The following is a 22,898-nucleotide window of genomic DNA, read 5'->3' on the forward strand; positions in this document are numbered from 1 at the left end:
CTGCGCACACTCACCTTCTCCAGCAGCTGCCTCAGCTGTTTCGTGCGGGCATCCCGTGAACACATGGTCTGCTGGGGGGCGACCACGGTGCAGATACACCTGCCCTCGCTGTCCTGGGCGGAGCTGTACACCTGCCAGCTCTCCTCAGGGTTGGTGGGCAGCACCTGCACACGGGCGGTGGGTGCGGGAGCGGAGGGAGAGAAAGGAGACCATAAGGCCGGGCCCCAGGGAACACTGTTCACGGCCAACCCCAAGCCCGGGGGGAAGCAGAAAGAAATGATCTAAAGAGGTTCTGACCGCGGGAGAGAAGGGTCCCTGAGAACAAAGAGATGGGCTCTCATCGGGGTCTTCAGGGCTGGAAGGGAGTCAAGCAGGGACCACTCTTTACATTTTTTAAAATTCAGGGGATATTGGAGTTTTGGCATCTGACCAAATCGATCCATTAAGTGGAGGGAGGGGCAACCACAGGCCGAAGCTGGAAGAGGGTAGGCAGGCAGGCCCGGCTGGTTGACTCACAGTGGGCACGTAATTGAGAAATAAGATCTCCTCCCCTGAGCGAGCAGGGGGGGCTGGCACAGCCAGCGCCGCCCCTCCCTTACGCTTGGAGACGAAGCACCCACCGCCATGCCATCAATAGCTGGGATCCACAGCCCATTAGCCCAGAGCCGTGAGGATCCGGAGCCCCGGGCGCCGCGATGCCCCCATCTGCTTGGCCCTAGAGAAAGCCAGGCTTCTGGCGCTGCCACCCACGAGCCATTTGGTGGATGTCACCAAGTTTGGGTGTCATGCTGGGCAGGGGTCACACCCAATCTCAGCCCTGTCACCAAGAAACCAGAGCTGTGTGGCGGGTGTCACCGTGCAGCTCAGGTCAGGTGGTCCTGACCGCCAGGCACCCAGGGCAGAGGTCCCACACACGCCCTGAGCTCAGCCCCTGCCCCTCCTGTGTCCCCTGCAGCCTGCCCAAGAGCCTCAGGTCACCTCCTGCTATTTTTAGTCCCAGGATGGGGAGAAGTTGGGTGTTGAGAAACTAGAGTGGGGATACATTTCATCTCATTCATTTCCAACCCCAGCAGCCCGGAGCCCAGAGGCGGCGCGAGTCATTATGAAAGAAAAACCGCCCGATTCCAGCGACAGCAGGTGAGGCGGAGGGGCTCAGAAGGGGGTCACCCCAGGCCTCTCCCACAGCACTGCGCCCTTGACGGCGAGAAGGAGCCGGCAGCCTCGTGTCCTTCACCTCTCCTTCCAGCTGAGGGGAGCCGGGCCTGGGGCGCACCCCTTCCTTGGGCGCCCGCCGGGGCTCGCGGTTCCAGTTCAGCCTCACTCCAGAGGCTCAGCCACGCTCTAAGTCAGCCCTGCCCCAAATCGGCGGGGGTCTCCCTCCTCCCCCAGGCCCGGAGGGAGGCAGGGCGGGGGGAGGGGTGTGCGGACGGCAGGGGAATAAGCTCCGCAGCCGGCGGCACCCAGGGGCCTGGCCTGGCCGGCCCTCCACACCCTTCCCTGGTGGACCTTCGAGTGGGAATGGGGAGGAAAAGGCGCCTTGGTACTTCGGGACGTGCAGGCAGGCGGGGGCACCAGCTCCCCAGCCCGCGGCCAGGCCGGTCAAGTCCGGCTTCACAAAGTAGGGAGGGCTTCGTTCAGAGCCCTGGGCGGACCGGCAGGGCTGGGGTGAGCGGCCGCGTCTCCACCCCTCACTTGCTGAGTGACCTTGGACAAGTCCCCAAGTCCCCGCCTCGGTGTCCGAGCCTTATCACTGGGGGGTTTGTTATTAGTTGAATGAGGACTCCAAGCCGGAGTGTCTGAGCTGGCACCCCCATCCTGTGAAGGGACCGGGCAGAGCAGGGAAGCGTGGCCCGAGGGACCGCGGCGGGAGTGGCCGGGCTGGGGCGTGGGGAGAAGGGTCACTACCGCAGCGCAAAGGAGCCGCCCCCTGACTCTGGCCGGCGCCCGCGCCCCGCGCCCCGCGCCCGCTCCCTCGCGGCGCCGCCCAGCCCCGGTTGGAGATCGGGAGGGAGCGAGGGAGGGGTGCCGCGAAGGCGGGCGGCGGGCGCACTTACGCCGGTGCTGCGGTCGAGCGTCCCGCCGCTGGCCGCCGAGAGCTTGGTGGTGTTGAGGCCCACCAGCGAGGGCAGCGTCTGGGACATCCAGTTGGTGATCATGGCCATGGTGCTCAGCACAACCCCGATCTTGAGCAGCGGCACCGACATCGCGCCTCGAGAAGCCTCCTGCGCCCGCGCCGCGCCGGCGCCGGCTCCGCGCCCCGGGCAGCCTTCAGGCGGCGGGCACCGCGGCGGGCAGGGGCGCCCGGCCGTGTCCCCGCGCGCCTTCGGCCCGCCGCCGCCCGCCCGCCGCCGCCGCCGCCGGCCCGCGCGCCCGGGCCATGGTGCGCCGCCTCCGGGCGCAGAGAGTGGCTGCCGGCGGCCTCCGCGCGCCCCGCCGCTGTCCCGGGGCCGGTGCCGCCGCGCCCTCCGCGTCCCCCGCGCCGCTGCGCGTCCTGCCGCCGCCGGGAAGGGCCGCCCGGCTCTGGCTCCGAGCGCCGGGCAGACTGCGCGGGGGCCGCGGCCAGGAGGCGGGGACACGGCCGGGCGACGGCCGACGCAATCTGCCCAGGAAATGGGTGGATTTTTCCTCTCCGCTCCGGCTCCTCGCCGCCCCCTGGCTGCTGGCTGTGAGGTGTGCAACCTCGTGGCCAGGAGTCGGGACGGGGTGACCGGCGAGGACAGACCGACCACCGGCTCTTCAGCATAAAACCCGCCCGCGGCCGGCGGCCCGCGCGGCGCTGATTGGTCGCTGCCTCCCCACCCCCACGCGGCTGGGCTTGGCGAGGCCCGGGCACCCTTCGGAGACCGCGCTGCTCAGGGCCAGCTCCACCCGCTGCTGGGGACCTGGTTCACCGTGGCTCCAGGCTCCCAGCAGTCGGGAGAGCCAAGCTCTTGGCCGGCTCCCAAAGCAGCCTGTCGCGGGGTCTCCTGCCCCAGCTCTGAGGGGCAAAACGGGGTGTAAAGGGAAAGGCCCTCCTGGGAGTCCCAGGCAGCCAGGTGGTGGAAGACCTTTGGGAGAAAGGGAGTCTTCTGGCCTCCGCTGGCACCCACCAGTGTGGGCCCCTGGGTGCGGGTGTAGGTTTGGGCTCACGCATCCCAGCAGGGGTGCTGAAGGAGCCCCACCCAGGAGCAGTGTGGTGGGGGGACCTTGGGGGGGCAGGGGTGGAGCCACAGTCTGGGTGCCCATGCAGGGGGCAGGGCAGGCTAGCAAGAGCCCCCAGCCCTGAGCAGCTTCAGCGGGAGAACATGTGTCTCCTTGAGGGCTCAGGTTGACGAGTCCCACACCCTCCTAGGGCTTCTGTCTCCTAACCCGGGGTGAAGGGCTTTTCCTCCCGGCCGCCTATGAAGCTCTCCCGGCCACGGGGGAAGGAGAGCTCCCCTCCTCCCCACCCCGATACTCCCTACACTCGTTCCTGCTTGGGTGGCATTTCATGTCCCTTCCTGAATGAAGAACGGGGGTCCTCATGCCTACCGCAGATGGGCACCACCTGTCTGCTCTGCCCCTGTTTGCGAAGGGGACTCAGTTACCGTCCTAATGGTCCTGGCCCCAGGGCTGGGTGTGAGACCTGCCAGCCAAGGTGTTTCCCTGATTTGTTTTCCTGGTTAATACCAGGGATCTGTGGGGCTTTGGCAGCCTCTGGGTTGGAAGCACAGATTCCAACTGTTGGGGCAGGGCGCCATCTCCCAGTGAGAGCAGGTACTGCATGCTCTGCTGAGAACCAGCCGGCACCCCATGGGCCCACGGGCCCACCGGCCCACGGGCCCACAGTCCCGGGCGGAGGCTGCATTCCCCCGCCAGCCTCTTCCACGCAGGTTCAGGCCACGCGCTCACACCACTTCCCACTGCGGAAGGGCAGCACCCACTTATTTTGTTGGAACCAATCCAGCCCAATCCAACCGACAGCACCCACAGGCCGTCCATCTCAGAAGCCGTGGAGATTCACTACTAAGTGGGCTGCAGGCCCCAGATCAAATCCGAGACGGGGTACAGGGTGCCGCACACCCAGGACGGAAGCGGCACCCACACACTGTAGCAGATCCCGGGCTTTCCATGGCCCGACACGGAGCGTGAACCCACACTCCCTCCCAACCAACCGGTAGGGCCGGAGGAGCGCATCCCAGGGTGGCCCCTCTGGGCGCCCAGGGTCAAGCCCTGCCTCTGCCACTTACTGGCCAAGGTAATTAGCCCTTCTGCGCCTCAGTTTCCCCATCTCTAAAATGGGCCTAATAATAGTCACCGTCCTCTCTGGGTGCTGTGAGGACCGCGTTAGGGCAGCATGGCACCCAGGGAGGGCATCGGTCCTCGTCAGCCCCGCACCTGGTGAGGGCAGCGGTCCTCGTCACCCCCATCCCCAGTGAGGGCAGCGGTCCTCGTCACCCCCACCCCCAGTGAGGGCATCGGTCCTCGTCACCCCGGCGGCAGAACAGACATGCCCAGAGAAGACCATCAGCCGAGTGACCGATGCTCAGGATTCGATGCCCCGGGTCCTCATCACCTGTCCTCAGAGCTGCTTTCGGCTGAAGCCCGCGGATAAAGGAGTTTTGGGTACAGACATACTCGCTGTGGGACCTGAGAATCCTCCCAGGTGACCCCTCGGGTGGGAGACACGAAGGAGAAATACTCCCGGTATCGGAGAACTTTGATTTGATGTCGCAGCAGGCATGTCCCAACAGGACGTGCAACGGGCACTGGAAATCTGAAGACTGCCCACTTGGCCAGCTGCTCACCCTCAGCGGAGGCAGCCCAGGTGGTTTGTGACAAGGGAGCTGAGTGCTGCCTGTCCCCCTGGCTCGGGGACGTCCCCCCTCTAGGGAACAACTGGGGTGGACCTGGAGGTCGGAACCCTATCATCTTCGCCTGAACTTGCAGTCATGCTGGGGAGCCAGAAAGGGCTCCGGCATCTCCTAAGGGCGGGCTCACACCGGGCTGGCCCAGTGCGGCCTGAGCCTGGGAACTTCTCCGCCTCGCTGGGACTCAGCTGGCCGGGGCGGTCACAGAGTTTGAGAGCAATGGGAGGAAAAGCAGACTCACGCCCACCCCGATGCCTTTGAATCCTGGTCTGGTCTCTCTCTTACTCGTCTGTTCACAGAGAACGGAATAGATGCACAGCGCCCCCAGCCCCAGACGGAGCATGTGCGCAGGGCGGGCTGTGCAGGTGGCCTGCACCTGCTGGTCTAAGGTGCACCTGTGCCCTCCAGGCTGCACCCCAGCGGCTCTACCAGCTGGGACGGCGAGCGAAGTCACTCCCAACTCCCCAAGGCCGAGGCCAAGCCCTCTCCGGGGTCCGCAATCTGAGATTCCGCAGGAGGTGCTGCTTCCAGTGCATTTGAAAGGGGCGTCGAGAAGCCTCGAGCGCGTCTGATGCGCTTTAGAAGGCTACATGGCGTTTCCAGACGCAGGCTGCGGGTTGTGGACGAAGGCCTTTGCACGAAAGGGTCCGCGGCGTGGGCCGACACCCAGCGTGCCGAAGGAGGAACTGAAACCCCAGGCTGCACACGGCTCCCTGAGGGCCAGGGCTCCCTGCGGCTCTGAATGACCACCGCCGCACTGCCGGGGCAGGCACTGAGCCCAGACACCCCAGTGAACTGCACGACGCCCCTTTACCCGCACAGATGCCCAGGGGATGTGCCGCTGCCGGCGCCCCCTTATGGCCAGGCTCAGAGGATGACGAGGCCTGGCCAAGGTCACGGGGTGAGCCCGCTCTCCCAGGGCCAGGCTGTAGCACCTGGCCCGCCTCTGCCCTTCGGACGCCGAGGTGGCACCGTCAGCTCAGCGGCTGTAACAAAACGCCTCCCGTGAGTGCTTCATGAGCAACAGACGTTGTTGCCGCTGCTCTGGAGGCTGGGAGGCCGAGGGGCCAGCACGGCCACGCTCTGGTGGGAGACCAGGCACTGTCCTCGCACGGTGGAGGAGGGGAGGGCCCCGGGCACTGGTCCCCTTCCGAGCACAGACGCTCCCAAAGGCCCCACCCCTAGATTTCAACATGAATCTGGGGGGCACACAAACATTCCACTGAAATCTCAGGACTCGCGGGAGGAGCGTGACCGGCACGGCCACCGAAGCTGACCCCACGGTGCACGGCGCCCACCAGACACATTTCTGCCGGAACCTTCTAGACCCGCAGGGGGAGCCGTGAGCCCCCCACACCTGCCCCGTAGGGCTCGGCTCTGGCCTGCGGTGCTGTACAGGGACCGGCCAGCCCATCCTGGCCATGACCGTGGGCCCGGCAGGGACTCACCAGCACAGCACAGGCAAGGACACCAGCCTCCACTGCCCGGTTCCCAGCTCTCCGCACGGGCGCCAGAGCGGGGCCCACGGAAGCCCTGGGACAGCTGTGTGGCTCCTGTCTCCAGTCCACGGGCCTGCTCCTGGGCCCAGTGACGTCTCTGAAGACAAAGCGTGGTCGCTCTTTTGCTGGTGGAAAAGATGCCTATTTTCCTCGAGTTATTTGCACACCGTGGGGGAGGGGCAGAGAAAGAAGGGAAGAAAGAGATGGAGGAGAAGGTGGGAGGGAGGGGAGGAGCGTGGCAGGAAGGGGGTGGCGGAAGGAGGCGAGAGGAAGGGGCGCCCTCTGCGCGGTCTCTGCCGGGGAAGAACATTCCTGGAGCAGGAACAGGACGGGCCTCGAGCCCAGCGGCTTCGGAGGAGCCCACAGGTGTCCCGGACCCTCTCTCCAGCAGCCCTGGGGACCTATCAAGGGCAGCATGACCCAAATGTCCCCCTCGTTCTGCCCCCTCTGTGGCCTCTGGGTCTACCGACGGCGGTGGACTCAGTGAAGGACGAGATGGCTCCCACACCCTTCCAGCCAGAGGATTTTCCTGCTGGCCGGCCGCCGGGTGCCTGCAGGGCCTCCCGACCAACGCTGGGCTTGGCTGTAAGGCCTGCCGTCTGGCCAGGGAGGCCAGGGGACAGCTGTCCCGTCTGAGGGGAAGCCTTCGGAGCCACGCGCCCTGCGGAGCGAGGCCCGGAGGAGCACGTCTGGGGTGGGCTGAGAAGGCCCATGGCTGGAGCTGGGCCAGCCCCTGGGCCCCTCCGCGGCCCCTTCCATGGCCCCTCCCATGGCCCCTCCCACGGCCTCCACGGGCTTTTATAACCTCGGCCTCGGGCTGGCCCAGCTCCAGACCCAGAGGCCACAGGTCCCTGTTCTCGGTCACCCAGAAGAGATGGGTCCCGTTCTGGGAGGCACTTTGAAGACCAAGGACAAGCTAATCCAGCAGGGACCTCGGCCTCTGGGCTGACTCCTGGTTTGGGGTGGGGGGCGAGCCCCAGCTGGTGGAGAAGCACAGTCTGCTCTGTATGAGTAAGTAACCTGGACATGAATCATCGATCCTGCTGCGAATTAGCAAGGGCTGTGGCTATACCCACATCCAGGAGTCAGCGCTGGGGTCCGCTGGGGACAGGGACACACCCAGGGTGCGGCATTTGTCCAAGCAGAGGACTCTGGCGCCCCTCCCCGATTCTAGAGATGGAGCCCCTGCCCCCGGAGCTCAGGCTCTGTCCCCACCACCTCGCACCAACCAGGACCCCGGCCTGGGAGCCGGACGTGCCCTGAGACTCACCCCTCTTCCCCAGAGGTTGCTGCCGTCTCTGGAGAAATCGCCTGTTCTGAACCCCAGGAGTGGCTCATGGAGCAACTTAACAGATGACACTCACAGACGCCCTCTCCCCAACTGCCACTCTGTCAACAAGACCAGAGTCAGGCATGGGGGTGCCTGGGCGAGCGGGGCCTCCCATGTCGAAGGGCACCCCTGTTTGCAACAGCCGGCTCTGGGTCTTGGAGTCCAGACTTAGAACCAAGGCCCTGGGGTGCTCAGTAAGTTATTACTTGCTCTGATAAACACACCTCTGCTCTTTCTTCAACACTCAGACACCCGAAGTGTCCCTGGAAGCAAGTGGGAGTCCCCCTTTTCCCAGAACCCCCGGGAGAGCCCCTCAGCAAAGAGGATGTCTGCCCGGACTGCGGGTCTGCGGGTCTGCGGGTCTGCCCGTCTGCGGGTCTGCGGTCCGAGCACCTCCCGTGCTCCCTGGACCTGCCCGGGACGGAGCCGGGTGTGGTGAGTGTTTCCAAGGTGACGCTCTTACCTGCTGGGCTGGAGGGGGCCAAGGCTGGGGGTCAGCACCCCCGCCCCTCACCTGGCCCCGTCAGTCAGACCCTGCTCTCTCGCAGACCACCAGCCGGATTTTAAATGTCACTGAACCGCACGCTGCCGTTTACGGTCCAAATTCCTATCGCCCAGATCGGAGTGGGCCGAGCCTGGGTCTTTTATTTTTTATTTATTTATTTTTTATCCTCACCCGAGGACATTTTTACATTTTTTGTACAGACAGAGTGGGAGGGAGAGAGAGGAAGAGAGAGAGAGAGGGAAACATCGATGTGAAAGGGACACATCGAGTGGCTGCCACCCGCACAACCAACCAGGGCCGGGGACAAACTGCAACCGAGGTACGTGCCCTTAGTGGGAACCGAACCCGGGTCTCTCCGGACCGCAGGTGGGCGCTCTAACCGCCGAGCCAAACCGGCCAGGGCGAGCCTGGGTCTTTTAAACACTGCTGGAGGGCCAAGGCACCGGCCCTGTCACGGGCAGCTGTCGTGAGATTTAACCCGGGTACGGAAGAAGGGGGGGCGGCGTCAGCAAGACCTTCCCCCGACTAGGAGGCGTGAGCCAAGTCCAACTTGGCCCTGTTCTTACTTCTCGGACCTCAGTCTCTCTCGGCGGGGAGGGGACTCAGCCAAGGTCGCCCATCCCTGGCAGGAGGAAGGAACTACCACGTCTGACCCCGCCAAGCACTGCTCACTGGGCCCTGCTGTGCCCCTGCCCAGAGCCAGGTTTCAAGGTCGGCGCAGGGGAGCATGTGGCCACACGGCCAGAGCCACCGGCTCACCGGGCTCTGGACCGCAGCTCCACAGAGCCCCGCGTGTCCCCGCCCGCCGGCGCCGGCGCCCCCTTCCCTGCCGCCTGGTGACAGTGCACCGTTTGCACCGCCTCTCATCTTTCTCTCCTCCTCCCCAAGAACGTGAACTGGGGTGCCACGGTGTCAGACAGGGCTGGGTGGCGCCCGGGTGTGTCACCCACGTCTGGGCCGCTAGGCGCCTCCCTGCACCTCCCCAAGCCCCGGTTTCATTTCAAGGATGAGGGCAGTCACACGGGGTCGTGGGACCGTCACGACATGACCCAGATTAAGCTCCGTAGCACAAGAATATGAACCCTCGTTACTGGTGTTGTCCCAGTGCCTTGGGCTCCTGGCCAGTTTCTCCCACGTGCAATGAGCTAAAACAGGCGTGTGTTTCCCTTTGCACCTCCCCCTCCTCCAGCCTCCCGCGTGCGTGGCCGCGTGGCCGCCGGTTTCAGTGTGGAGAGCGTCCACGGAGCGTCTTTCAGGGCTGAAATTGGCTCCTTCCTGTTGGCCCTGCTCATGGCGGCCACATCGCTAATTCGGTTTAGCTGGTAATTAGTTTTGTATCACTTTACACGGTGGTGTTAATACTGATTACAGGGCCTGATAACTCGGGTAATAAATACCACTCAGAGCAGAAAATTGCCTTTCTTTTTCCCGGGGAAGGTTGGTGTCTGCGGGACAAGAAGCAGACAAGCCGCCGGGGGTGGGGGGTATTTACGGCTTTAACGCGCCTCTCCCGTGCCCCGTCCGGTCCAGGGGCCAGCCCCCGGCCACAGCAGCACAAACGTGGACTCAGTTCCACGTGGCCTGAACTGACTGGTTCAGGAAAAGACCCTCGTGCTCCCTGAACCCCAGACACCCACTACCACTCATGTCTAGGGCGGGTGTGGGCCCAGAAGCTGGGGCAGGTGGGCAGGAAGTCACAGGGGGTCATCCGGCCGGAGTTCAAGACCCAGCAGGTGACAAAACATGGCGGTCTATTCTTGTTACATTTCTCAGGGGCGTGGGTGGGGGTCTCCCACTGTAGCAGGACTGAGTGTGAGGGGCACAGTGGGATTTGAGGGGCCAACTCCGCGCCACTCCTCTGGGGCCCCTGATCCTATCCACCCCCAGGGGAGGCCGGGCTCAGGTCCCCTCTCTGCTTAGGTGCCTCGACCAGCAAATGGCGAATCAAACTCGGGGTGTGAGTACACAGCAGTCACCCCATGAAGCCTGGAGACAGGGGCCAACCACAGTCGTCTCTCAGGAGGCTCTGTGCCCATTTATAGCGGGGACCCCACCCAGCTGTTGGGAACATGGTGTTGCTGGGAACGGCCCCACCCGCCTGGGGTTCGCCTGGCCAGGAGAGGGGCTCCACTTCACTGGTCATCCAAGTCCGCAACATGCCCCTGCTGAGCCCCTGCACACGCTGCCCCTGCCAAGCCCGTGCACACGCCGCCCCTGCCGAGCCCGTGCACACGCCGCCCCTGCCGAGCCCGTGCACACGCCGCCCCTGCCGAGCCCGTGCACACGCCGCCCCTGCCGAGCCCGTGCACACGCCGCCCCTGCCGAGCCCGTGCACACGCCGCCCCTGCCGAGCCCCTGCACTGCCGAGCCGTGCACACGCCGCCCTGCCGAGCCCCTGCACACGCCGCCCCTGCCGAGCCCCTGCACACGCCGCCCCTGCCGAGCCCGTGCACACGCCGCCCCTGCCGAGCCCGTGCACACGCCGCCCCTGCCGAGCCCCTGCACAGGCCGCCCCTGCCGAGCCCGTGCACACGCCGCCCCTGCCGAGCCCCTGCACACGCCGCCCCTGCCGAGCCCCTGCACACGCCGCCCCTGCCGAGCCCGTGCACACGCCGCCCCTGCCGAGCCCGTGCACACGCCGCCCCTGCCGAGCCCGTGCACACGCTGTCTCTGCCCACTGTCCTCGCGGGCAGCCCCTCTGCCCACTGTCCTCGCCCGTCTGCCCGGCCCTGGCTCACTGCTGGGCCCGGGCGCTCTCCAGCTCCCAAGGCGAGCCCCTCCCGACACTCAGACTCCACTTGCTTTAGACTCTCTTGCGCCTCTTAAACAAATAATTACGGCAGGGCCTCGAGTCTCCCACAAAGCGCGCTGGCCTGGATGCCAGATGGCGAGGTGCAGACTGGCTCAGCATCTTGAGCCCAGGTTTGACCACGTTAAACCCGGCCAGTGGGCACGTTCGAGAACCGAGCGTGGAGGGAGGGACAGGGAGCTAGGGAGCCCTGGAAGAACAGGGCTGGGGTTCGCCGTGGGAAGACCGCCTCCAGAATCGTCTGGAGTCACCCTCCAGCTCCGGACGGTGGAAGTCCAGGCTGAGAGGTCAAGAGCCTTTCTCAAGGTCACTGGGCGATGCTGGTGGGACTGGGGCGAGAGTGAGGGCAGCTGGGCTCCTGACCACTGTTACCGAGCCTCCAGCCCTTCAGGCCCCCACTCGGAGGGGACAGGCTTCTACCGGAATGGCAGGAACACTGGGGGCTCGGGGAGCCCCGGCGCGGCCCCAGCCCCCTACCCCCAGGACACAGAAGGTCGACACCTCCCCATCCTGGCTGGGAAGCTCCCTATCACGCTTCTCGGGGAACGTGGAACACCAGCCCTTTTACCGAAAATCACAGAACATGCCCAAGTCAAACCTCTTTCTGCCAGAGGTCAGAGTTCATCTTGGCCCACAAGCCTGGCGCGTAGTAGGCTATCGATCAGTAGCTGGCATTTGATTGAGTGGCTCATTGTGAGAGAGCTGTCGGGAGAACAGATGGCCAGCCATGTGCTCCGCCCCCCCGCCCGTCTGCCCGAACCCTTCCGCGGCATTTACAACGAGCAGGTAAATCTGTACGTTCCGACTGGCTCCCATTTCGACGCGGGCTAATCCATCAACACAGCAGCCCCGGACCTTGGAGCCCTCGGAAGAGCACTCACCGTGAGGTGGGGCTGTAGGAGTGTTTACCTACGGGGGGGAGGAAAAGGGTGCAGGGGAGATGGACCCCTCACAGCACAGCCCCCCGAAGCCCAGAAGCATTGTGTCCATTTCCAAAGGTAACGGGCATAGCTCAAGACACCCTGCACTGGGCTTCCTAGGGTCCAACCACTTTGGGATCAAGAACGCAAGACCCTTGGGCATGAATGTCCCCAGGAAGCTTTCCGATTCAAAGCAGCCCAGCCCCGCGCCCACACCCACTCCGAAGCCCTAGAGGTCACCGTTAAAGGTGAGAGGAACCTGGCCGGGATCTCCGGAGTTGGTGGCCGAGGAAGCCACTCTTTGTCCCCTTCTTGGGCTAGAAATGCCTGCAGTGATTTCAGCCTCTGCTCTGACATCCCCCCACAGCAGGGGTAAGGGGCCTCCCGCGGAGGATTCCGAAGGCAGCACCTCAGAGGCAGGCTCAGGGAGCTGGGGCCGTCCCCACGGGCGGTAGGTGCCTCCTGGCTGGCTGTGCTGAGGGACACAGTCCCCCGAGAGACTCCACAGCTCAGCTGCAGAGAAACGAACCTTCCAAGGGAAACAGCATTTCCCTTCCTGGCCCAGGGGAGGGCTGCAGGCTGGGGAGCTGTCCAGGGTCCTGCAGAGAGCGTCCGGATGCAGGTGTGTGGGGGGAGGGTGCGGGGGGGTGGGGGGGCTCTGGCTAAAATCCAGATGGCTCGCACCCTTAGAGTGGACCGGCAAATATTCAAACCACAGAGACAAAGCTTTCAACGGAAGTTGAACCAAAAGTTTTCCTGAGGACCAGGGGCTCTTTACAAATGGAGGAACACATTCTGTGGTCTGGGAACAAAGGCTCTGGGTACCTGACAGTCAGGGCCCCTGAAGGCATGGAGGGCTCAGGGTCCCACTCCCAGAGCCAGCCACGCCACCCTGGCGAGGTCCGAATGCTCCTGTCTGTGGGCGAGTGTGTGTGTGGTCCGTACCCACGTGCACCTGTCCGGCCACAGTGCACGGCCCCCTCCTCCCCGCCAGGCCTTCCTCTCAGCCAGGAGACTTCGCCTGAGCCAGGCTGAACCTCTCCAGGGGGCCCGGCTGATTGCCTGGGGCCTCTGAGGGTACGAGGGGCCGCAGAGCCCTCCAGCGTGGGGGTAGTGACCCGGCAGAGCCAGGGAGCAGGCAGGGGCTTCGGGAAAATCCAGGGGAGCTGTTCCAGAGCCTTCTCTCCTGCGATCCACCTCTAACCCTCGCTTCTCTCTTTTGTTTCCTCTTTTGTTCTGAGAAGGGAGGCAGAGCCGGAGGGAGGGCTGGGGCAGCTGGGGCTTGGGGCGAAGGCGCCGGCTGCCCAGCCACCTCCTGGACTTGCTGCTCCACGGGACCGAAGTCTCAGCTCAGAGCGCGGCACAGTGGGACCATCCAAAGGGCGTTTTAATGTCACTGCCAGGCAGCCTGGCTCCTGGAGCCGGCAGGCTCTTCCCAGCACCCTGGTGCCAAAGCAACCCTGCCAGCCCGGCGCTCACAGACAGCGCTCCTCCTCCCGGACCTACCGCTCCCAAACGCATTTGTAAAATGGAGAACAGCAGCCAGAGGCAGGCGTTCTGTCCATACATTGTTCGGGGACGGCGAGCCCACTTGAAACGTCCAGCGGTCCCACACATGCACCGCGGCTTGCCACGCACACTTCCTGCTGAGCATGTGGCCACAACCCCCCAGCCCTCCACACGGAGCCCACCAGGCACCCAGCCCAGCCCACGCCGCCTGCCCTTCCCAGGTCTGGTCTCAAAGGCACAATTTCCATCGCGGGCTTGGGGAGCCCCAGGCAGCTTGGAACCCAAGGCAGGGTGCTCCAGAGGGGTGGGGGGTGGGGGTGGGAATTAGGTCAGGGTACCTCAGAAAATGCCAGGGGCTTTGACTTCCTGCTCGGCCTCCCCCCAGATGCCAATTGCAGTCCAAAGACCCCCTCATGCTGACCTCCGAACTTCTCAGCAGGGAGTGCACCCCCCCTGCTGTGCAACCCAGCTGGGCCCGGGCTGGGGGTCCTGGGAAGCTCGTCTCGGTCAGTCTGCACCCCTCCCTGCACCCCAAGTGCGGCCGGCACTCTGGCGTGCCCCCAGCCGCGGGGCTGGGCTGGGCGCCCGGGCAGGGGCGCCTGCTGCGCGGCGCTGCTCCCCGACTTTGCCGGGCTCCCCGGGGACCGGGCGGGCTCCCCGCGCAGGGGAGGAAAATGGCGTTGGATGCACGTACTTGAGTGAGTTCGGTGCCCATGAGGATGAGGAAGAGGAGGCTCAGGAGCTTCCGGGCCGGTTGCATGTCGCGCTGCCACCTCGAGTCCTAGCAGGAGCCTGGTGCCCGCCGGCGGCGGCTGCGTGGACGCGGACGCGCTCCCGCTCTGCTGGCCGAGCCCCGCGCCTTCAGCACCCGGAGCCGGCGGCGGGCGGGCTCTGCTGCGCGGAGCGTCCGCTCTGCATATTGATCGGAGCCGGCGCCGCGGCCCGGGCGGGCGGGGCGGGCGGGGCGGGCGGGGCGGCGCCTCCGGCCCCTCCTCCGGCGGCTCTGGGCGCCCCGCTCCGAGGCGCGGCTCGGCGGCGCTGCCAAAAGTTTGCTGGGAAGGGGCGAGGGCGGGGGCGCAGGGGGACCCGCGCGCCACGCTCGCGCGCGGGAGCGGGGAGGGCGGCGGCGGGGAGCGGGCTGGGACAGGATGTGACCTCAGAAAGGCGGGGGAATTCAACTCGGAAAGAAACCCGTCCTGATGGGCCGCCGCTGCGCGGGAGGAGGGGCGGCGGGGCGCCAGGTCCCTGGAACCTGGGATCAGGACGCAAGGATGGCCAAGCTGGGGACCCCGCCTTCCAGGTGCTCCGAGTGGGCCGCAGAGCCAGGAGAGGTGAGTGGCAGCGGGGCGCTGGCCCAGGATGAGGGGCGGGCATCTCCAGGGGCGCAGAACAGGCCCCCAAAGGGCACCTTTACTGAGAACAGCTGAGGCTCTGGCCCCAGAACCAGCTCCAGGACGGGGGTGGCGGGTGGGGGATGGGCACAGAGCTCCAAGGCAGGTCATCTGGCCCAGGCAGGCCTTTCCTGCCCTCCTGGGTGGGCGCGGGCATTTCGAACGGTGGCTGCGCCCCCATCCAGGTGTGTGCCTTAGGGTCTGCCCTATGTCCCTGGCTTGTGTGCGTCCGCGTGGGGGCGGGTCTGCTTTGGGCTGCATGGCCATGTGTGTGGATGAGACGGAGGACACAGCTCTGTCTCCCCAAGAAGCCTTGCCTGAAGCGGGGACCCAGGTCGGGAGCTCGCCAGCCAGGCCCTGGGCTTGCAGACCCCGCTCGCCCCCAGGCCTGAGGTCACCGTCCAGCTGTGGAGACAGGCTTCCTCTCCTCCCTCTCCCTGTCACCCCACACTGTCCTTTCAAACGAACCCCGGCCAGAGATCCAGGTCTTCAACCGCAGAAGCTTGACCTGGGGACCACCTGTTCCATTTAAATCCGTCCTTCTGGGGACAAATCCCCAACGACCTCTATCTTCTGGGAAGGTCAGATGGCGATCGGTATTTGGAAGCATCTCTCTTGAGTCCGTCCCGTTGTTGAATGTCTCGTCTTTGGGGATCAACGATGGAGTAAAGGCCTGACAGCCAGAGGCTCCAGATCCGATGGCCACAGACTGTCCCCCGTCACAGGTGGGGGAGGAGTCCTGGAGGGCAGGGGAGGGGACCACACAGGGCCACCCAAGGAATTCCGAGTGAGGACCAGATGTCAACCCCCGCCCGGTCACCGCGCCACCTGGCCCTGGAGGAGGCCCCTCCGGGCACCGGGCGAAGCCGCTGAGCCTGGGTAGCAGAGGGAGCGGGGTGGGGGCTGCCACACCTCCCGTCTCGGGGCTCTGCCCGGGGGACTCTGTCCTCTGAGCCCCCAGGTCAGAGCTCCAACCAGGCGGCAGGTAAGAGGAGCCAGGTGGGCTGGGCTTCAAGGGGCCAGACGTCCACCTCTGGAGGAGGGAGTTCCTGGTGCTGTGCCATCGGGCGAGTGGGCCCCGAGATCGAAGATGAGACAGATTTGGGAGAAATGAAAGCCAGGCGGTGGGCATGCTTTTCCCTCTGCCCTCTCCTCTGTTCTTATTTACCCAGTGTCCTCATGCTCAGTGAGGGAGAGAGAACCAGCTGAGCACCTTGGAGCCCCGCACTGGGACCCGGAGGGCTGTCCCATCCGGGCTCCTGTGGGTGAATGACGATCGCCACTGAATTGTACCCTTAAAATTGTACGCTTGGCACACTTTCAGTGGGTGGACTGTAAGGTATGTGAATATATCTTAAGGAAGCTGTTTTTTTTTAAGATTTTTTTTTTTACTTTTGTTTTCTTTTATTGACTTTAGAGAGAGAGAGGAAAGGAGAGGGAGAGAGAGATAGAAACATCAATGAGAAAGAACATCGATGGGCCGCCTCCTGCATGCCCCGCTCTGGGGATCGGGCCCATGACCTGGGCCTGTGCACTGACGGAGTCAAACCGGTGACCTCTTGGTGCAGGGGTCGATGCTCAACCACTGAGCCACACTGGCCGAGCAAAGCTGTTTTTCTTTTTATTATTTTTTAATTTATTTGTTACGTGCCCCTAGCGGGAACCGACCCCGGGACTCTCTGATCCGCAGGCCGATGCTCCAACCGCTGAGCCAAACTGGCCAGGGCCTGTTTTTCTTTTTAAATGGCGGGAGTCATTACTGCGTTGCTTTAAGAATACAAAACGCAGAGGAGAATGTCACAACAAGACCCAGAACAGCCGGGTCGGCGCGGGTGGCGGCCGCAACGCTGACGTTTTTCCGAGCGAGTGCAAAGCTAGTGTGATGATGGGGTGTAAGACAATGTCCTCCAAGCCCAGACCCCTCCCTGGTACCCTGGCCAGCTCCCCTGACTGTGCCTGTCCCTTCTGCCATGGGGTCCATGCGGGCGGCCCTGCCCCTGCAGCTGCGTGTCCTCCCCACCCTAGGGGTGAGCAGTTCCCGCCTGGGAGCACCTTCTGACTCCAGAGAGAAAGACCTGGACGGGTGTCTCTCCCCTGTTCCCATTTTGCCCACGCTGGCCACGTCCTGGTCCGCAGGACGCGTGACTTCTGTGCCCCTTCCTCTGGCCCCTCCCCCGTCTGCATTTTCACTGCTTGTGTGGCTTACACCGTGGGTATTCGCTCCGGCACCACCGTCCCGTCGGTCACTGGTCCTGGTTGGCCCCCAGCAGGCTCCCTGGGGTTCTTTGCTTCCAGTCGCCCTTTTGGGGGGTCTGAAGCCTGGGGGTAAAGTGGCCACAGCCAGGGACGCTGCCACACTTCTCCGCTGACCACTTGAGATCCTTGTCTTCCTTCTTAGCTGCTGGCTTTCCCGTCTGGGAAGACATAGAGCACCTCAGAGTGGCGGCTCCATGTAGAGGTGGGCACAGGGCCTGGGTCCGAGGGCAGCAGCCCTGCCCCTTCGCGCCAGCCCCGAGTCCCTGGGTTGTGTCAGGACGTGGCCCAGGGGGCACAGCGCCATCGGGCACTGCTCCGCTCGTCAGCTGGGCCGGCAGGTCCCAGGGCTCCCCGCGCCCCCCCTGCTGCCCTCCTGGTGGAGCCCAGGCCAGAGGCTCGGGCAGGAGCCCAGTTCCTGCCGACTCGGGGAGCCAGCAATCGATGGGCTTGCTGCTCCTTTAAGAAAAGCCTCCTTCCACTGCCAGGCTCATTACAACGCGACAGAGCGGTTGCCAAGGCAACGGCACTAACTCTCCTCTCTCCTCTCTGCAAATTTTCTAGCAAATGGGGCCGAATCCACACGAGGTGTCCTGCTCAGAGCGGCAGGGTCCCGGCCTCCCCTCCTCCAGACGCCGAGCCCAGCGCCCCACAGAGTCCCGCCGGGCCGGGCCTTCCTCCCCGGCCACCCGGCCACCCGGCCTGGTTAAACGGAGGCTTGTGAATGGAGAGCCTACTGTGTGACAGGGGGGACCGGACAGAGCCTCCTCCTCCTCCAGGCTGTGGGCACCGGGCGGGCGACGCTGACAGGCTCGCCCCCAGGGCCAAGGCTGCCCTCCTCCACCCCGGGGACTTGCGGGCCCTTGGGCTGGCATCGAACCCTCCGCTGTCCTCAGGCCTGGAGAGAGCGGCCCTTCCTGGACGGCGCCGGGCTTCCGGACTGGGCGTTGCCGTGGCGAAGAGGTTGCAGGGCGCTGCGGCCACGCTGCCCGGACGCCCCCCTCACGAGACACCCAGGCCTTGGGGTCCTCTGAGGTGACCGTCCAGACGCGGCAGCACGGAGCCCCCGTCCCGGACTCCAGCCCTCGTCCCTGCAGGCGCCTCCTCTCCGGCCACCGGGGTTCCAGGGCCCCCTCAGGGCCCTGCTGTTTCTCCTCTTCTTGCCGGCAGATGTGATCGTATTTATTTGTTCAGTGTTTCTCTCTCCCCCACCAGAGCCCCTGGAGGCAGAGCAGATAATGTCCACACCTTCGTGGGGCTGAACACGTGCCCTGTGGCTGCCGGAACCAGGCCACGGCCGGGGGCTGACAGCAACAGACAGGCATTCTCGGTGTTCTGGGGCCCGGAACCCGAGCGAGGTGTTGGCGGGGCCGCGCTCCCCCCTGAGGCTCTTGGGGGCCCTTCCCGCCTCTGGCCGGTTCCCGTGGCCCCCAGGGTTTCTTGGTTCACGGCCGCCTCCTTGGCACCCTCGAGTCCCCTCTCCAGGCTGCTCACACGGCCTTGTCCGTGCTCACTGCCCGCTGGCTCCACTCGCCACGGCCTTTAGATCCCGGGGTAGTCGGATGGGCTCCCCACACCCAGACCGTAACTCGATCGCGTTGGCAAAGACCCCTTTTCCACAGCGGGCAGCGCTGGCGGGGGGCCAGGCTCTGGGACCTGCTCACCGGCTTTGGCAGGGATAGAAAATAAACAAGCAAATGAAAGAACTAGTAAATATTGATCCACCTCGTGGGAAGTGCTGTGAGCCAAGAAGTAGGGTGCTGGGACCGGAGGGCACTGGGGAGGTGGCCGGGCAGGCCTCCAGGAGCCCACGAAGGGGAGCCGCTGCCTCCTGGGGGCGAGGGGGGGGCAGAGGCCGGAGCCCCAGGGCCGTGCCAGCCTCCGAAAGACCTTCACATTTTGCTCTCGTGAAACAGGCGCTCTGCAGGGCTTGAGGACGGAGGTGGCGGGGCTGATGGGAATCGGAGAACTGCGTGGAGGAGGGAGGGGTCGGAGCAGGACCTCAGGCGGCTGTGGTCCTGGGCTGCTGACAGAGACTCTGAGTGACGACGGGGCTGCACGAGGGTGGGGTGCAGTGGGGTGTCTATTCTGAGAGAGAGCAGGGACCGGATGCGCTGATGGCTGGGGATGGGGGTTGGGGACCAGGGATGGTCTGGAAGCATGAGTTTGGGGCTCTTGGTGGGAAGTGGCTTCCAGTGAAGGAAAGAAGCCAGGTTTGGGGGAGTCAGAGGCTCAGTGTGGGGCATCGTAGGTGTGAGAAGCCTCAGGGGAGGTGCCTGCAGTCTAGGGGCCGACAGGTGGGACAGACACGCCATCCATCCATTGCCACTCCGGATGGGTCCCGACTTAGTGCCCCCCGAGTCTGGCCTGAGAGGCCACCCCAGCTCCTGAGGCTGGTCCCCGTGGAGGCCGAGCTGCGGCTCTGCAGGCCCCTGACTCCTGTTCTCTCTAGCATGCTGCCTTGCTGGGACCAGAACCGGCTGGGACCTTGCGTCTCCTCCCCCGGCTGGAGACCCACCTCTGAGCCTCACTCCTGGGCACAACCAGGGGGTCAGAGAGCTGTCCCCAAGCTAACTTGTGCTGGGACCTGCACTCTCCTCAACTGCTATCTGCCTCCTGCTGGTGCTTCGTTTGACGGACGAGGAATCCGAGGCAGCCACGAGGGGGGTCCCTGGCTCAGGGTCCCAGAGCCTGAGAGAGGCTGACTCAGACCCAGGACCCTGAGGGTCAGAGCCGGGGTCTCTGCTGCCTGAGACCCGCCTACAGCTTCCCCTCCTCCAAACGGACCCCACTCAGCCCTGAATATTCGTCTGCAGAGGACGCTGGGGCCGGAGGCTGCCCCTGCCCGCTGTCTGTCCCCAGGGTGCCATCTGAGAACACAGAGGCACAGAACACCACTGGTTGGGACAAAAAGGCAAAATGGAATGGCAGATCAGTTTCCATGGCCTCTCATGCTGGTATTGTGTCAGCAACAATGAAAAAATTGGAGACAGCCTGAAATTCTGTAGCACACCTGCCATTAGGAAAAATCGGTGGGGGCCTTCTTGGCGGGCCCGTGCGCAGCAATGAGGCAGGACCTGTGCCTTCTGTTCTCAGATTTCTTGTTTCGATGAAGAAACACGGAGCTGCAGCCTGCAGGGGCGGGACTGGGCCCCTTCAGGGTCACAAAGAGGCTACTCCAGTGGGGAGGGCTGATCAGGGCCCTTCATGGAGCTGCCAGTTCCTAAGTGATGGATCAGGCGTTTGCCCAGAGGTCACAGATTCAGAAGTGCAGAAGGGGCCGCCACCCCCCAGGGCTGCAGCTGTGACATCTCTGGTTCTCACCCCTGTGGTTGCAGCACAGGCCATTATTTCACCCACAAACAGAGACCGGTTTGCTTGTTTCAGATCAGCTTTTGGTTTCGTTAATTTTCTCTATTTTTTGTTGGTTTCCTAGTGCTTTGATTTCTTTTCTTACCTTTATTCTTTTCTCCCTTCTACTTACTCTGGGTTGATTTTGTTGTTCTCAGTTCTTGAGGCAGAACAGTAGGTTATTGCTTTTAGACCTTTATTCATTTCTGATACGAGCTGTTTAATGCTACGCATTTTCCTCTAACCACTGCTTTAACTGCATCCCATCAGTTGTCATGTGTTGTGTTTTATTATTATTCAGTCAGAACTGCTTTCTAATTCCCACTGTGACTTCTTCCATGAGCATGGACTATTTAGATGTTGTTGACCTCTGTATGTTTGGGGGTTTCCTAAGGTATTGGATTACTATTGATTTCTAATTCAATTCCATTATGGCCAGAAAAAATACTCTGTTTGATAGCAATTCTTTTAAAGTCAGTTTATTTGTTCTGTGGCTCAGACTGTGGTCTGTGTTGGTGAGCGGACCATGTGCAGAAAGAATATTCATTTCAGTTGTGGGCTGCAGCATTATGTCCGCATCGGTTGTGTCAAGGTGGTAAGTAGTGTCCTTCAGGTCTTCTCTGTTTTCATGGCCTTTTCTCTCGAACTCTTCTGTCAGCTGTTGGGATAGGGGTGTGAAAATTTTGACTGTGATGGTGGAATTGTTTTTCTTCCTTCAGTTCCACCGTGTTTTTTCATGCAGTCTGTGGCTCTGTTATTAGGTGCACACACATTATGATGGTGTGTCTTCCTGACAAATGGACCCGTCCATGTTTAGGAGATGCCCATCCTTAACTTCTTGTCCGGAGTCTATTTTATCCGACATTAACCTCAACTTATCCTTACTGTCTGCAGGGTATGTATTTTCACCCACTTACTTTTCACTTGTTTTTGTCTTTGTATTTAAAGGGCTTCTTTTGTAGACAGGATAGAGTTGGGTCTTGCTTTTTTCTTTTTCTTTCTTTCTTTTAAAAAGAAGTATTTTCTGGTAACGACTGCCTTCTTATTGGAGTACTTATTAAAAACACTTCTTTTCCTATTTGTCATTTCTTTCTGACTTTCTTTTGGGTCATTTGATAGTTTTTAAAAATAATTCCATTATAATTAACATCTTAACTTTTAAGTGATACATCGTTGCATTGTGTTTTTTTCAGTAGTTATTCAGGGATTATAATACACGTTTCCAAATACCTCACAGTCTGCCCAGGGTGAAGGTCGAACCACTTCAACTCCAGTTCCCCCCACCCCCCACCCCCATGCTACCGTTGTCCTGTGTATTACTTCACGTAAATCATAAACCCAGAGACGGTGTCTGCTTCTTGCTTTAATCAACCGCACGTGTTTTAAAGAACTTCAGGGGGAAATTGCCGTTTTCTATTGACCTACGTGCCTATCAGCTCCGATGCCCCTCGTATGTCCTGCAGCTCCCCCTTTCCGCCCAGCAGCTCCCCCTTTCCGCCCAGCGTCCTTCCGCCTGCCCGAGGACACCCTGCAGCTCTCCTGTGCTGCAGGGTCCTGGGAAGGCGCCCCACGTCCTGTAGCGACACAGGTCCTTCGTCACTGTCCAAGGCTCGGGTCCCTTACTGGAGGCGGAAGCCCCGGGTTCGAGCGTCCGTTCCCTCTCGGCACACTGAGCATGCCGTCCCAAGTGCTATCCGTTCCGTCGCGTGTTCCTCACCCTGCTCCCCGTTGGGTGAGTTCTGTCGTTCTAGGTTCGAGCTCACTGGTAACTTCGTCTGTTGTCTCCCATCTGCTAATTAAGCCCATCTGGTGAATTTCAAATTCGTGCTTTATTTTTCAGTTCTAAAATTTCCATTCAGATGCTTTTTACACGTTCTCTTTCTCTGTATTTTTGTTGTTGTTGTTGTTAAATGTCCACTAATCTGAAGGGAGTTTTGCCTTCTTCCCGAGCAGAGTTTAAAACGGCTGTCCTGCCCTGGCCGGTTTGGCTCAGCGGTTAGAGCGTCGGCCTGCGGTCCTGAGAGACCCGGGTTCGGTTCCCGCTAAGGGCATGTACCTCGGTTGCAGTTTGTCCCCGGCCCTGGTCAGTCGTGCGGGTGGCAGCCACTCGATGTGTCCCTTTCATGTCGATGTTTCTCTCTCTCTCTCTCTGGTCCTCTCTCTCCCTCCCACTCTACCTGAACAAAAAATGGAAAAATGTCCTCGGGTGAGGATTAAATAAATAAATAAATAAATAAAATGGCTGTCCTTGTGTATATGTGCATTCCAACACTTGGTCCGCCTCGGGTCTTTTCCTTGGCCCACTCGGGGTCCACTCTCCTGCCTCGTCGGTGGCGAACACCTTGGAGACTGGCACTGCTTGGTGGTGAGACTCTGAGCTCTGGGCATCAATCCAGAGGGTGGCCGCGGACTGGCCTGCGACATGGCCAGGTCCATCCTGCAGCCTCAGCTCCGCCTGCTTCTCTGTGGCTCCACACACCTGAGCTCTGGAGCCCAGCCGGG

The 22,898-nt window shown here is 62.7% G+C and overlaps 1 protein-coding gene across 2 annotated transcripts in view; it reads right to left on the bottom strand.

The window, feature by feature from the left end:
• The window catches only part of OLFM1 (olfactomedin 1), a 38,545-nt gene extending 24,303 nt beyond the window's left edge, over window positions 1-14,242 (bottom strand). Inside the window, exons 1-2 of one of the 2 annotated variants that reach the window (XM_036260409.1) lie at window positions 14,096-14,242; window positions 15-164 (exon numbers count right to left, since the gene is read on the bottom strand). In XM_036260409.1, coding sequence (XP_036116302.1) covers window positions 15-164; window positions 14,096-14,161 — 216 coding nt within the window. In that variant the 5' untranslated portion in view covers window positions 14,162-14,242. Of the gene's footprint in view, window positions 1-14; window positions 165-2,054; window positions 2,210-14,095 lie in introns of those variants that run through there. The other variant, XM_036260408.1, reaches the window with a different exon arrangement.
• Between the last annotated feature and the right edge of the window lie 8,656 nt (window positions 14,243-22,898).

This window comes from Molossus molossus, unplaced genomic scaffold, assembly GCF_014108415.1.
Source record: "Molossus molossus isolate mMolMol1 unplaced genomic scaffold, mMolMol1.p scaffold_m16_p_14, whole genome shotgun sequence".
Taxonomy (NCBI): Eukaryota; Metazoa; Chordata; class Mammalia; order Chiroptera; family Molossidae; genus Molossus; species Molossus molossus.